Below are 13,401 nucleotides of genomic sequence, written 5' to 3' on the forward strand. Positions count from 1 at the left end.
ATCCCCGAACCCGGTGGTGGACACCGGAAGTAAAGGATGCCGTCAAGCTGAAGAAGGAGTCCTATCTGGCCTGGTTGGCTTGTGGGACTCCTGAGGCAGCTGACGGGTACCGGCAGGCCAAGCGAACTGCAGCCCGGGTGGTTGTGGAGGCAAAAACTCGGGCCTGGGAGGAGTTCGGTGAGGCCATGGAAAAGGACTATCGGCTGGCCTCGAAGAGATTCTGGCAAACCGTCCGGCGACTCAGGAGAGGGAAGCAGTGCCCCACCAACGCTGTTTACAGTGGAGGTGGGCAGCTGTTGACCTCAACTGGGGATGTTGTCGGACGGTGGAAGGAATACTTCGAGGATCTCCTCAATCCCGCTGTCACGTCTTCCATGGAGGAAGCAGAGGCTGAGGTCTCAGAGGTGGACTCGTCCATCACACAAGCTGAAGTCACCGGGGTAGTCAAAATACTCCTCGGTGGCAAGGCACCGGGGGTGGATTAGATCCGCCCTGAGTACCTCAAGTCTCTGGATGTTGCGGGGCTGTCTTGGCTGACACGCCTCTGCAGCATCGCGTGGCAGTCGGGGACAGTGCCTCTGGGATGGCAGACCGGGGTGGTGGTCCCTCTTTTTAAGAAGGGGGACCGGAGGGTGTGTTCCAACTACAGGGGGATCACACTTCTCAGCCTCCCCGGGAAAGTCTATGCCAGGGTACTGGAGAGGAGAATACGGCCGATAGTAGAACCTCGGATTCAGGAGGAACAGTGCGGTTTTCGTCCGGGCCGTGGAACACTGGACCAGCTCTATACCCTCTACAGGGTGCTTCTTCCCGGTGCATGTTGGACTCCGGCAGGGCTGCCCTTTGTCGCCGGTTCTGTTCATAATTTTTATGGACAGAATTTCTAGGCGCAGCCAGGGGCCGGAGGGTGTCTGGTTTGGGAACAACACGATTTCGTCTCTGCTTTTTGCAGATGATGTTGTCGTGTTGGCCCCATCAGACCAGGACCTTCAGCATGCACTGGGACGGTTTGCAGCCGAGTGTGAAGCGGCTGGGATGAGAATCAGCACCTCCAAATCCGAGGCCATGGTCCTCAGTCGGAAAAAGGTGGCTTGCCTACTTCAGGTTGGTGGAGAGTTCCTGTCTCAAGTGGAGGAGTTCAAGTATCTTGGGGTCTTGTTCACGAGTGAGGGAAGGATGGAACGGGAGATTGACAGACGGATCGGTGCAGCTTCAGCAGTAATGCGGTCGATGTACCGGTCTGTCGTGGTGAAGAAAGAGCTGAGCCGCAAGGCGAAGCTCTTGATTTACCGGTCAATCTACGTTCCTACTCTCACCTATGGTCATGAGCTTTGGGTCATGACCGAAAGGACAAGATCCCGGATCCAGGTGGCCAAAATGAGCTTTCTCCGCAGGGTGGCTGGGCGATCCCTTAGAGATAGGGTGAGGAGCTCGGTCACTCGGGAGGATCTCAGAGTAGAGCCGCTGCTCCTCCACATCGAGAGGGGTCAGCTGAGGTGGCTCGGGCATCTGTTCCGGATGCCTCCTGGACGCCTTCCCTGGAAGGTGTTCCAGGCACGTCCCACCGGGAGAAGACCCCGGGGAAGACCTAGGACAAGCTGGAGAGACTATGTCTCTCGGCTGGCCTGGGAACGCCTCGGTGTCCCCCCGGAAGAGCTAGAGGAAGTGGCTAGGGAAAGGGAAGTCTGGGCATCTCTGCTTAGACTGCTGCCCCCGCGACCCGGCCCCAGATAAGCAGAAGAAGATGGATGGATGGATGGATTATGTGTCATACTGTTCACATTTTTTGGACACAGGCGAGAAGGTGAACACCTTTGGGCCAAAATGGTACATCAAAGTACGTCCTTTTTGTGGAAAATTACATTAATTTTACTCAAGTCTATTGTATAACTAGACCTCCCAGCAAAATATAGTTTTGTTGCATGATTTGAGCTAAAGAAGGTTTTGGGATATATGATTTGATATATGTCTGATCAATGTAACTAACCCTATATGCAGTCTGACAATCTTCCTTTTATTGCCCTTATGCCATAAAATCCAGGTAATAACAAACTCATGGGAAGAAATCCAAGTCATAAGAATGATGTTCTGTACATAATACTAAATGTTCTGAGTGTTACCTGAAATAGATCATCGATGAACTGAGGTGGCACATCGGGGGACTGTCGGTTCATCGCCAGAAACTCAGAGTAGTGGAGCATTATCTTAAACTTCATCACCTTGGTGATGGATGAACCCAGACCGAAAGCTTGATACACCTGAAACCAATCATAAACATCAACTAACCAAGGTCAATTACAACATATTTCAGCCAGATCTGGACAAAAAACACATAGTAATTTTCCGCAAACATTTATACTGAAAAAAAAAGTATTACTTTTTTTAAGCAATTACAATATACAGTAGTGGCCAAAAGTGATCATTTATATAGCGCTTTTAACAATGTAGATTGTTTCAAAGCAGCTTTACAGTAATAAACAGATAATTTAAGGTAACAGAGATTGTATTGGCTTTATAGCGGTTCTTAAATAATGTTATTTTCCAGCTAAAGTTAGTTTTGATTGATTCACTTCCGTCGAAATGATCATTTGTTATTAAATTAGGGGGCGCTAAGACGACATCGTTCTCTCTAAACAGACTTTAAACGCGAACCTGTGATAAACGCTGATGGCGCTCACGTGCGCATCAATAATTAATTCTATAGTTATGTGCATTTGAATATGTGCGCAGGTTTGTAATTCCCTACAAACCAAGCCTAAACAAAAATACTTGTCTTGCCTATAAACTTTTATACAGAATTTAACTTTATTTTATCACTTCGGGGTAGGTACGCAAACCGAATTTTCCCACAACGCTTTATCTGTAGAGTGGTAAAGGGATCCTCCATAGGGAGAGGCTAGTTGGCACTTCAGCACTGCGTTGTCATCGGGTCCAGGCGAAGGGCCTTTGTCAGATCTGGATACGGCCTGGATCCGGCAGGCTGCGGGAAAACCTCGGGATAAACAAAGACACTAAAATTAGCGTAGATGCCATTCTTCTTATGATGTAACGAGTACATCAGGATTTAAGGGAAGGTGTTCCCAGTTCCAGCTGACCTAATCTATTCAGCCTAACATTGAATTATAGAAGTCGATAATGTATTATGTGAATGCTAGGTCAAAGAGATGTGTCTTCCCAGACAATGGTAGGAAGACTGATCCAAAGTTTTGGTGCTAAATAGGAAAAGGATCTACCGCCAGCAGTCGATTTTGATATTCTAGGTATTATTAACTGGCCGGAATTTTGAGATCACAATAGACTTTAGTTTTTTAGTTTAGGCCTTTAAATTACCATAGGAACATAGGCCATCGACTAAGCTCATCCATCCTCTCCGGTCTTGGGCCCTCCGCTCCAGATGTTGCCACGTCAACCCTTCTTCCTTCATCTCCTGTTCTGTGGTTCTTCTCCAGGTGGTTCTCGGTCTGCCTCTCTTCCTCCTGCCCTCTGCCTCTCTTCCTGTCTGCCTCTCTTCCTCCTGCCCACGCCAGTGCCTGTTTAGTGATTGATTTCTTTCTCCTGAGTGTCTGCCCTATCCACTTCCATTACCTCCTCCGGATTTGCATTTCTATTGGGTCTTGTTTGGTGAGTTCCGCCAGGTTGGCGTTAGAGATGATGTTGGGCCAGTATATTCCTAGTAGGCGTCTGAGGCACCGGTTAGTGAAGGTCTGCAGCTTATTGAGTATGGTGATGGTAATTCTCCAGGTTTAAGAGCCATAAAGTAGAGTGGTCTTTATGTTTGAGTTGAAGATTTGCAGTTTGGTCTATCGCAATAGACGTGAAGGACTATAATGCGTTAAGAGCTCGCTCAAGTACTGCGAAGCTAAACCATTTAGTGCTTTGTAAGTAATCAGCAATATTTTAAAATTTATACGATGTTTAATAGGCAGCCAATGCAGTGTTGACAGAACCGGGCTAATATGGTCATACTTCCTGGTTCTGGTAAGAACTCAAGCTGCTGCGTTTTGAACTAGCTGTAGTTTGTTAATTAAGCGTGCAGGGCAACCACCCAGTAGAGCATTACAATAATCTAGCCTGGAGGTCATGAACGCATGAACTAATTGTTCCGCATTTGTTAAAGGGCATATTGCAGGTTTTTTTTTTTTTCAGAATTAATATATAACCTTGTATGAAAATACCATATGAAGAGTAAATGCATGATTAAAAATTGTTTTGCCAGACATAAGGGCACAAATTTAGTAGAAAACGTGACAGTTTCCTTGACCGTGTTGAAAAAGCGCTTTTTTTTCACCACCGCGTCATATTACGTCACAATGGGGAGTCGTTTGCCGGCTCTGCGTTCGCTCAGTGCAGAATAGGCTGGTATTATGTTGAAGCGGTCGTGATTCAGTGTGTTTTCGGTGGTTATTGTATTTCAATTAATAATTATCGTGATAAATGACTGTGAATTATGGCCTGTCAGGACATCGAGTCCACAGGTTTCCGAACAAGAAAAAGGATGGTGCTTTCTTCCGTGTTTGTGTGCGTTTTGTGCAGGGTAAGAGACGGCCTTCGCTTCTGCGTCTGCTTTGAAAAACGCGGTAGTGTGTAGCGTTCACTATAGACTGCATGATTATAATCCCGGCGATATGATGAGTTAACGTTACGTTATATGATGACGGCGATATGTGCACACTGTCCCGGCTCCTTCATCGGGTCGCCCGGTCCGCCGTCAGCATGTGGGTCGGCCACCGGTGGGAAACATGACGGTCACGGATCCGTCAGAGATCACTTATTGTACATTTGTTTTACAAAATGTGCATTGTCTTAATTTAATTCATTAACGTATCCTCCATAAACTTGTAATGTCTTGCAAGTCTGCAGCCGACACTTATTATTATTATAATATAATGTTCATTTTCAATCTGTACTCCGAATTTTAATGTTTGTGTTGGCTGTTTCTACATATAAAAAATTTATACAGTAAGAAAGTTGTGATTGTGATTTATTTTTTTATTCATCATCACCAAATGGGGCCATTCAAAACCTTTATAATGTCCCTCTTTCTCTGGAAACTGTCTCCTAATGGCTGACATACACATGCAGGTAAGGGTCTAAATACTAGCTTTGCTATTGCCTGACACATAATTACAATATTGTGATCTGAGCATAGTGTTATACATATCGTCGGCTAACGTGAATACATCTATAAGCTAACACTGTTCTCTCACCGAGACCCGACTCCTGCCCTGTTCTCCTCAGACCACAGCTCAATGCGTCTCCTTTGACCGTTGTTCTGTCTAATCCTGACCTGTCTAGAGTCTCTTGGCTTCATATCAGGCTCATAATTATATGGCTGAGGTCCGTCATACGAGTAAACATTTGGCTACAATTTCCTCAGCGTCCGAACTGTCATTGCGATCCATTGCTTTCCTATTGTTTACTTTGACCGCTCTCCCCCATGCTACGTCACGTCCGGTTTGGCGGTTTTCAAATGCGGAAGTAAAATTTTCTCACAAAAACGACTCCAGAACCCTAAATAGCGTTTTATAAGTATATGTTTATATTTAAATCTAGTTCCTACATTATTGTTCTATACATTGGCGCACTGGGTACTCTAACCTGCAATATGCCCTTTAATGAGAGCATATGGAGTAATTTAGATATATTTTTAAGATTGAAAAATGCGGTTTTACAGATACTAGACACGTGACTTTCAAATCAAAGATTGGTATCAAAGAGCACACCCAGGATCCTAACCGACGACGAAGACTTAACAGAGCAGCCATCAAGTGTTAGACAGTATTCTAGGTTATTACGTGTGGAAGTTTTTTGTCCAATAATTAGAATCTCTGGGTTTTTTTTCAGAATTTAGTAGTAGGAAAGTCATCGTACTAGTCATTACACTGTGCATTGGTAAGTTTCGTTAGGTTTTGAAGAAATATACAGCTGAGTATCATCTGCATAACAGTGAAAGCTAATTCCATGTTTCCTAATGATATCTCCTAATGGTAGCATGTACAGAGTGAACAGCAGCGGTCCTAGTACTGAGCCTTGTGGTACGCCATACTGAACTTGTGATCGACAAGACATCTCTTCATTTACTGCTAAAAACTGATAACGGTCGGATAAGTATGATTTAAACCATGCTAGTGCAATTCCACTAATGCCAACATAGTTTTCAAGTCTATTTAAAAGAATGGTGTGGTCAATGGTGTCAAATGCAGCACTAAGATCAAGTAACACTAATAGAGAGATACTGTACAACCACGATCGGATGATAAGAGCAAATAATTTGTGACTCTAACGAGAGCTCTCGGTACTATGGTACGGTCTAAATCCTGATTGAAAAACACCCATCACCCTTTATTCAAATATTATTAAACGTTTGTAAACATGTTGTGTAGTTGAGCTTGGAGTCAATTGTTTTGTTTGTGATAACAAAATGAAACATAACAAATTGTGCGGACATCATTTTTGGTACTCATACAAAGAAATTAAGAACACATGCAAAAACAAGAGACAACCAACAAAATATTCATAACTGATTACGTTTGTAATAGATGTATGCTTTTTCCAGAGACCTTTTTACTTTTTCTATGCAGATTTTTGCATATTAAAATAAACCTTTTAGCTGTAGTTTGCCCTTTTTGTCAAATAATTTTCTCAAACATATACCTTGAGTTTTTGTTCTTCCCTCATTTTTAAAATATTTAATCATATTTTGATGGTTTAATCAAACTGAACGTACATCATTCTAAACAAATATATCACATACATTTTAAGGCAAAATTAAGCAAAGACAGGAGGACTAATAATGCTTTTGCACAGTCAATAATCCTCACCACTCTCTCTGCATCCAACAGCATGTCAAACTCATAGCCTGTCTGACCAAGCCAGAACGTTGCTCCTTCAAGAGAACCATACGAGACCACCAGCACCCGCAATGACTGAGCTTCCAGAAGCTTCTGTATAAGAAAGAACCAGAAACAGTGTTGATGATTCAAAGAAACCAGCAATGCTGACTTTGGATAATTCTCTACAAAATCGCAACGCAATATATAGCTTTGCCAAGTCCACAGCTGGGTCAACAAGCTTTCAAAAGATATTCCCCAAGCAACATTTTATATGCAGAAATGGCTGAGGCCTGCAGCTGTGCAGTTTTCATCTTCATTAATGACAGGCTGTCTTACCTTGCTGTCCTTCAGCTCAGTCAGGTGGTCTCGTCACGGCTGTCATCCGAAATGCCGGAGCAGTACGAGGAGGAGATTCTCTCCCTTCCCCAAGTACTGACTCAGAGACACATTCCTGCAAGAGTACAGGACAGTCACGCAATACACATCACAGTTCACACATGTCAAATCAACCAATGAGCTAGAATTTAAACTGAAATAGCCACAAAGCACAGGGCGTTGAATTGGATTTCGATTGGAAAGATAATAGGCGAAATTGCAATTCAAAGAAATTCAACAGTCACATGAAAGTTTAATTAGAAAATCAATCAATTTGTTTTGGGAAGAAATTAATACTTTTATTTACAATGTTCCAAAAGGGGTTCTATTTTAAATGAATGCGGTTCTTTCAAAATTATTTCTATTCATCAAATACTTCTAAAATATTTAGGAATTATATAGCCTATGGATTATCTATAAAACAACAACATCAACAAAAAATAGCTGGGTTAAATTTCAACCAGATAAAAGTTATCATTCTCACAATGCATTGCATATTTAAGGTACAAACATAGAAGTGCTATAAAAATTTATTTCAAGCTACAAAACAAATGTATACCTATAAACAACTCGCTCCCACATTCATAAACATTTTATAGACATTGAATAACCACGAGTTCAACGCTGATGTAATTACAGTCGTGATTTAGAGCTCTTGCAACTGAAGGCTTAATTTGGTTTCAACAGCAGAATAACCCAGTCAGTAGTTCTGGATTGTGGCTTATCATGTGTTTAACTCACTCTTTAGTTTGGACGTGCATAAACCGTGAATCTGAGCTGAGCGTCTGGGCTGCAGGACACTGGGAAAGAATCGTGTCGCTCATTTGCATCTGAACATCCAGATGTTTCAAAAAACTATCCCACTCCACCTGTCAATCAAACAAACATCCATTCAGCACACAAAACTACTCACACACACTTATACTAAGGTAAAATATTAAAACAATTTATCATTTGATAACAAGCAATCTACAGAGCCCCACATGGTGATGGAAAAAATAGGATAAATGAGAAAATTATATTTCAATGCTTTTGCGTTGACTTGCAGAACTTTGGAGTTCCCTTTCGAGTGGAACTCAACGGCTATGGGAACGCGCCATGTCTGAAGCACGTGTTTACACACGGCAATCTGTAATTGGCTGAGCATGATGACGTAGCGACATAGCATAGTACGTCACTGAAACCATAAATAGATGCCATGTCAGTGTGTCGCCAGCTTCTTTGACTTCAGAAGCCGCATGTGTGAGCGGGTGTTATCAGCTTTGTGTATGTGTTTGACTAAGATAGGATTTCGATTCCACCATGTCAGAAAATAAGTGTGACGCTGTGTGCGCGATACATTACAGGCAACGACTTACAATGTGTGTAATCTGTATGGGTGAAGAGCATGCAAGGCCAGTCCTTGAGGCGGCTGACTGTGCTCACTGCGACAAGTTTAATCTCTGCAAGCTCCGATCCTGCTTGGCTCTATTTGATGAGAGCCAAGCTCCAGCACCCCATGGCAACTCGCCAACTTCGGTCATGGGGTTTGTAGGTAGAGTTAGTTGACGAGGAGCGAGAGATGGGTGGTCGAGCCATTTCTCTGGCCCTCTTCACCGACTCGGAGAACCCGCTTTGGATCTTGAAGTTAGCTCTGCGATTTCTTCGGACCAGAATGAGACACTGTATTTGAAAAGAGACTGACGAAAAAAGACGGGCCAAGCAACCTCCCTGCTGCCACCTCCTGTTTACACCAAGGTGTCTAGGTCTTGGAAGAATCCATACTCTTCGCAAGTGCATACGCAGGCCACCTCAAGATACTGTACTCTGAGGTGGCTGGTATGTGCAACCACAGGTACGGGGCAGTGCCAAGGGTGGAAGAGACGCTTGCGGGGTATCTCTCCCCCTCGTCCGCGTCGTAGTGGAGAAAACCTGCCTAACCCACCAAGTCTTGTAGAGCCAGGATTCAGTGGGCCATAGAACATGTACCCCATGTACTCTTTGGACATACAGGTCCATGACCAGTAGTTAATCATGCTCACCCTGAAGTTAATCATGTCGCAAATCCAGTTCGAGGACTGGTCTGAAGAACGCATACTTACACATCGAGATTCTGCCTCTGTGGCTGGTCAGCCAGTTGTTTTGCAGGCTTTCTTCCCTCCACCTTAAGAGACGGAAGAGCAAGAAAGTCTGCGCTTGTTATGTCCGGTCCGTACTTTGAGGATCTACATCCACCGCTCAGGCCAGTGGCGCAAGTCCTCTCAGCTCCTGGTCTGCTTTGGTGGCAGCAACAGAGGGAATGTGGTCACCAAGCAGCACATCTAACACTGGATCACTGACGTGATCTCCCTCTCATGAGCCACGTGTAATGGCTTCGCCTCTAGGAGTTAGGGCCAACTCCACTAGGAGTGTCACGTCTTCCAGAGCTCTTGCTAGGGGTGCACAATTGCAAGATGTGTGTGCTATGGCAGCCTGGTCCTCTCTGCACACATTCATGGTTCTACAGGTTCTACAGTCTGGAGACGGATTCAACTCCAGGGTTAATCCAGTCTTAGCCCGCGTTCACAATTGTCGGTGCCGAAACACAGCCTTGTGGGGCAGGCACTGTCCAGTGGCGTGGCGACGTTGGCATTAAAGATCTCTTAGCATCAAGCTATGATTGTTGAGTTCCCCTCGAAAGGGATCGTCTCAGGTTATGTAGCCTATGCAACCCGGTTCCCTGAGAGGGGAACGAGACACCGCATCGGACTGCCACACCTGCACGTCTTCTTCAGGCAATCAGAATCTGGCAACACATGGCGTCTATTTATGGTTTTGTGACGTATTATGTTACGTCATCATGCTCAGCCAATCACAGATTACCGTGTGAAAACATGTTCTTTAGACAGCCGCTCACGTGGAGCATTCCAATAGCATCAAGTCATGACACGGCATCTTGTTCCCATCTCAGGGAACCAGGATACATAGATAACCTGAAACTTAGCATTCTCTTGCAACAGTATTGCGCCCCAACAAGAAACTTTGCGTTTTCTTGCAAAAGTATTGCGTTTCTCAGAAATATTTTGTGTTCACTCACAAAATAATCTAGTTCCCTCAAAGAATGTTGCGTTCTATCACAAAAGTTTTCATTCCCTGAAAACCTTTGCATTTCCCTGTAATAGTAGCATTCCATCCAAAAACGTTTTCGTTGTCTGAAAAAAGTATTGCATTGCCCTGAAAAACTTTGCATTGTCTCGTAAAGTATTGAGTTCCCCAGTGAAGCTTTGCATTGTCTTGTAAAAGGTATTGCGTTCTGCCAAAAAACGTTGCGTTCTAGCAAAAAAGTACTGTATTGCCCCAAGAAACTTTGGCTGCGTTTACACTTGCATTAACATGCGATCACCGTGATCCGATCAAGCAGATCGGATCATTAGCCAATCAGGACATGGTGCGTTTACATTTGTTCATATTAAGTAGCCTCTGTATCTGGATAACCGATCGGATTTCTGTTTTTGTTCTGTTCTGTTTTCTGTAATATTTAAATTAGGTCTGTAGCCAAATTAAGAGTAAAGATGATACAAATTAAGCAATGTCCCAATTGCTTTCACTCACTCACTTTACTTTACTGTGCAATCTCCAGTCTTAGATCAAATTACGTTTTTTGAATGAAAGAATATTCCAGAGTTGATCATACAAAAATAACTGGGTTGATCATGTTAAACAAGTCACATCATCGATCATCGGGGTTTAAGGTTAGCGTGAAATGACTATATGGGAGAAAAAACATTCAACATTTAAAACATAAAAAAATAAAAAGTTTATTCCCATTATTCCTCTGGCAAAGCAGTGCACGCTCTTCATTAAGATCTCATGACTGATCACAGCTGTGATTGTACAGGCGATCGCCTCGTTCAGATAATGTTGCACAATTACCGTAAAATGAAACACACAGTATCATGTAAGTCTAAATAAACTGTTTTAAATATTGACGCTTATTGTAAGGTTCAAATAAGTTTAATTTGTCTATTTTCTGACAGCCACGTGGGGAGACTGGGCGGGAATTTATATGTGTCCACGTCCACCTGTGAATGCAGATACGATGGCTGGATTGCGTTTACATTAGATCTGATCACAATGCGTCCTTGACTACCTCTGAACCAGGACACGCTGATCAGATAAAATTCCAATCAGAACAATCCAAACGCGTTTACACTTGTCTTTTCAATGTGTATGTGGAAAACATCCGGATACAGGCCGCATGTTAATGCCAAGTGTTTACGCAGCCTTTGTGTTTGAAGTGCATGACAAAAAAACAGTCTTTAAGCCAATAATCCAGAACAAGAATCCTCAGGAGATCTAGCAAATATGTAAACTCAGACGTAAACATAGACGATACCGGACAGAGAACTAGGAAAAATCAGGGTCTAAATACATGGGGAGACATAATGATTGACAGGTGAACATAATCAGTAACCAATGGAACAAACTAGGGAAAACGGGCAGGCAGACAGGCAAACAGTCAAACAGAGAAACCAAAACACCATGATAATAAAAAATAATAAAAAAACAGAACGTACATTAGAGTGTTTTTCTCGCAGTAGTTTTGCAAGAAAATGCAAAAGCATTGAAATATAGCATTTCCTCCCATCTAATTTTTTATTCCATCACCATGATCCTTTAGTTTAGTGGATACACAGAAATCATATTGAAATAAAAAAATGATATGACTTACTTCCAGTTGCAGTAAGCCTTCAACATCATCTCGAACCTCTGTGATTCTGTTAAAGGACAAGTTTGGTATTTTACACTTAAAGCCCTGTTTTCAGATCGTTTCTGATGAAATAGAACGGTTAAGATTGAAATTTGGACACATCGCTGGCCCGAGAATTTTCGGTTTCTGTGGTAGCGAAAGTTTAATGCGTTTTAGGAAGGATTGTTCCAGTGCACCTATTTTTGAACCATTGTCGAGGTGGGGGGTAGGGGGGGGGCTTTATTGAAAACAGGGCTTTAAGTGTAAAATACAGAACTTGTCCTTTAAATTAGAAAACAAATAATACTATTATCCTTATACTTTTATGCCATTGATATCCAATATGTAATGGATAATATAAATGACAGATGAGTAGTGGATTTATTATGACTTTGTATTATTCTGTTTATTACATTGCTACTAAATGTGAGGGTTGCCTGGGACATCAGCAGTAATTATGCAAAACACTTGATCACTTTAATGCCACGACTGACCAATCACAAAATCAAGTATTCCAGAAAACATTCCATACTCACTGAAAAAACTGTTCCCATAAACGTTCTGCTTCCTTTTGGTTTTTCACACCTAGACTGAAAGAAAACATCATATCGTGAAATGGGTTTATAATTTTTTAGTATAACAAAATACTTCAACAAGCATACACCATGGCAATGTTTGAAGACAAGTATACACACCAGTTAAAGAACTTGGCCCCTGCTGACATCAGACCAAATAAAGGACGAATTTTCTTATTTACATTTTCTTGTGAAGAACCACCTAAACAACAGTAATAAGTTATGTGAATTATATATAGTGTATTCTGAAAATACAATAGTAAATTATAACCATACAAGCCAATTATAAAACAATGCGAAGCAGAAACCTTTTTCATAGACCATAGCACATTTGAACCCCAATGTTTACACACGCACTGCTGTAGCTACATAACTTGCTACCTGCGTACTCATAAGAGGTACAACATCTCAAATTGTTTAGGATACCTTTGACCACATCATTTTCCACATTATCCAACGCTGTTCTACCAAATCTTTTAAGTTCTTTCAGAGCCCTTATAAGTGTGTTTTGGTCCACTTCAGTAGCCATGCTGCCTGAGCTTAAAGCGAGTTGTTACATCTGTCATTCGTCAGATCAGGTGAAATGCTATCCCGAATCCTAAACGGTGATTGGTCGAACCTCCTCAGCGCTGAGAAAAGAAACAGTTACCATGTGTTATTGTCGTAATCTATTTCATCTGCAATATGTTTAGACAATAATTTCCTTGTGAATAATGTTACAGAGAAACTTAAATAGAGAGTGAATTGAAAATACACAGCGAAAATTTTAAATAAATAAGTGTATCAGACCAGCTTCCGGGACGCAAACTGATACCGTACTGCATACTACAAGCCTCTTTCTTGCCTACCCTGGTCAGTACAAATATTGTACTATATAAAAGTAATAATAAAAAAGCTATTTGCTCCAGTA

At 42.4% G+C, this 13,401-nt stretch overlaps 1 protein-coding gene across 3 annotated transcripts in view; it reads right to left on the reverse strand.

Moving 5' to 3' along the window:
- selenol (selenoprotein L) overlaps nt 1–13,401 on the reverse strand; it is a 193,465-nt gene that overhangs the window by 4,503 nt on the left and 175,561 nt on the right. The window contains exons 2-9 of one of the 3 annotated variants that reach the window (XM_079639101.1): nt 12,918–13,042; nt 12,612–12,693; nt 12,453–12,506; nt 11,899–11,944; nt 7,950–8,077; nt 7,170–7,284; nt 6,822–6,944; nt 2,121–2,258 (exon numbers count right to left, since the gene is read on the reverse strand). In XM_079639101.1, the coding sequence (XP_079495227.1) occupies nt 2,121–2,258; nt 6,822–6,944; nt 7,170–7,284; nt 7,950–8,077; nt 11,899–11,944; nt 12,453–12,506; nt 12,612–12,693; nt 12,918–13,020 (789 nt within the window). In that variant the 5' untranslated portion in view covers nt 13,021–13,042. Of the gene's footprint in view, nt 1–2,120; nt 2,259–3,182; nt 3,515–6,821; nt 6,945–7,169; nt 7,285–7,949; nt 8,078–11,898; nt 11,945–12,452; nt 12,507–12,611; nt 12,694–12,917; nt 13,085–13,401 lie in introns of those variants that run through there. The other 2 variants (XM_079639102.1, XM_079639103.1) reach the window with 2 other exon arrangements.

Source organism: Phoxinus phoxinus (assembly GCF_949152265.1).
Source record: "Phoxinus phoxinus genome assembly, chromosome: 16".
Lineage (NCBI taxonomy): Eukaryota > Metazoa > Chordata > Actinopteri > Cypriniformes > Leuciscidae > Phoxinus > Phoxinus phoxinus.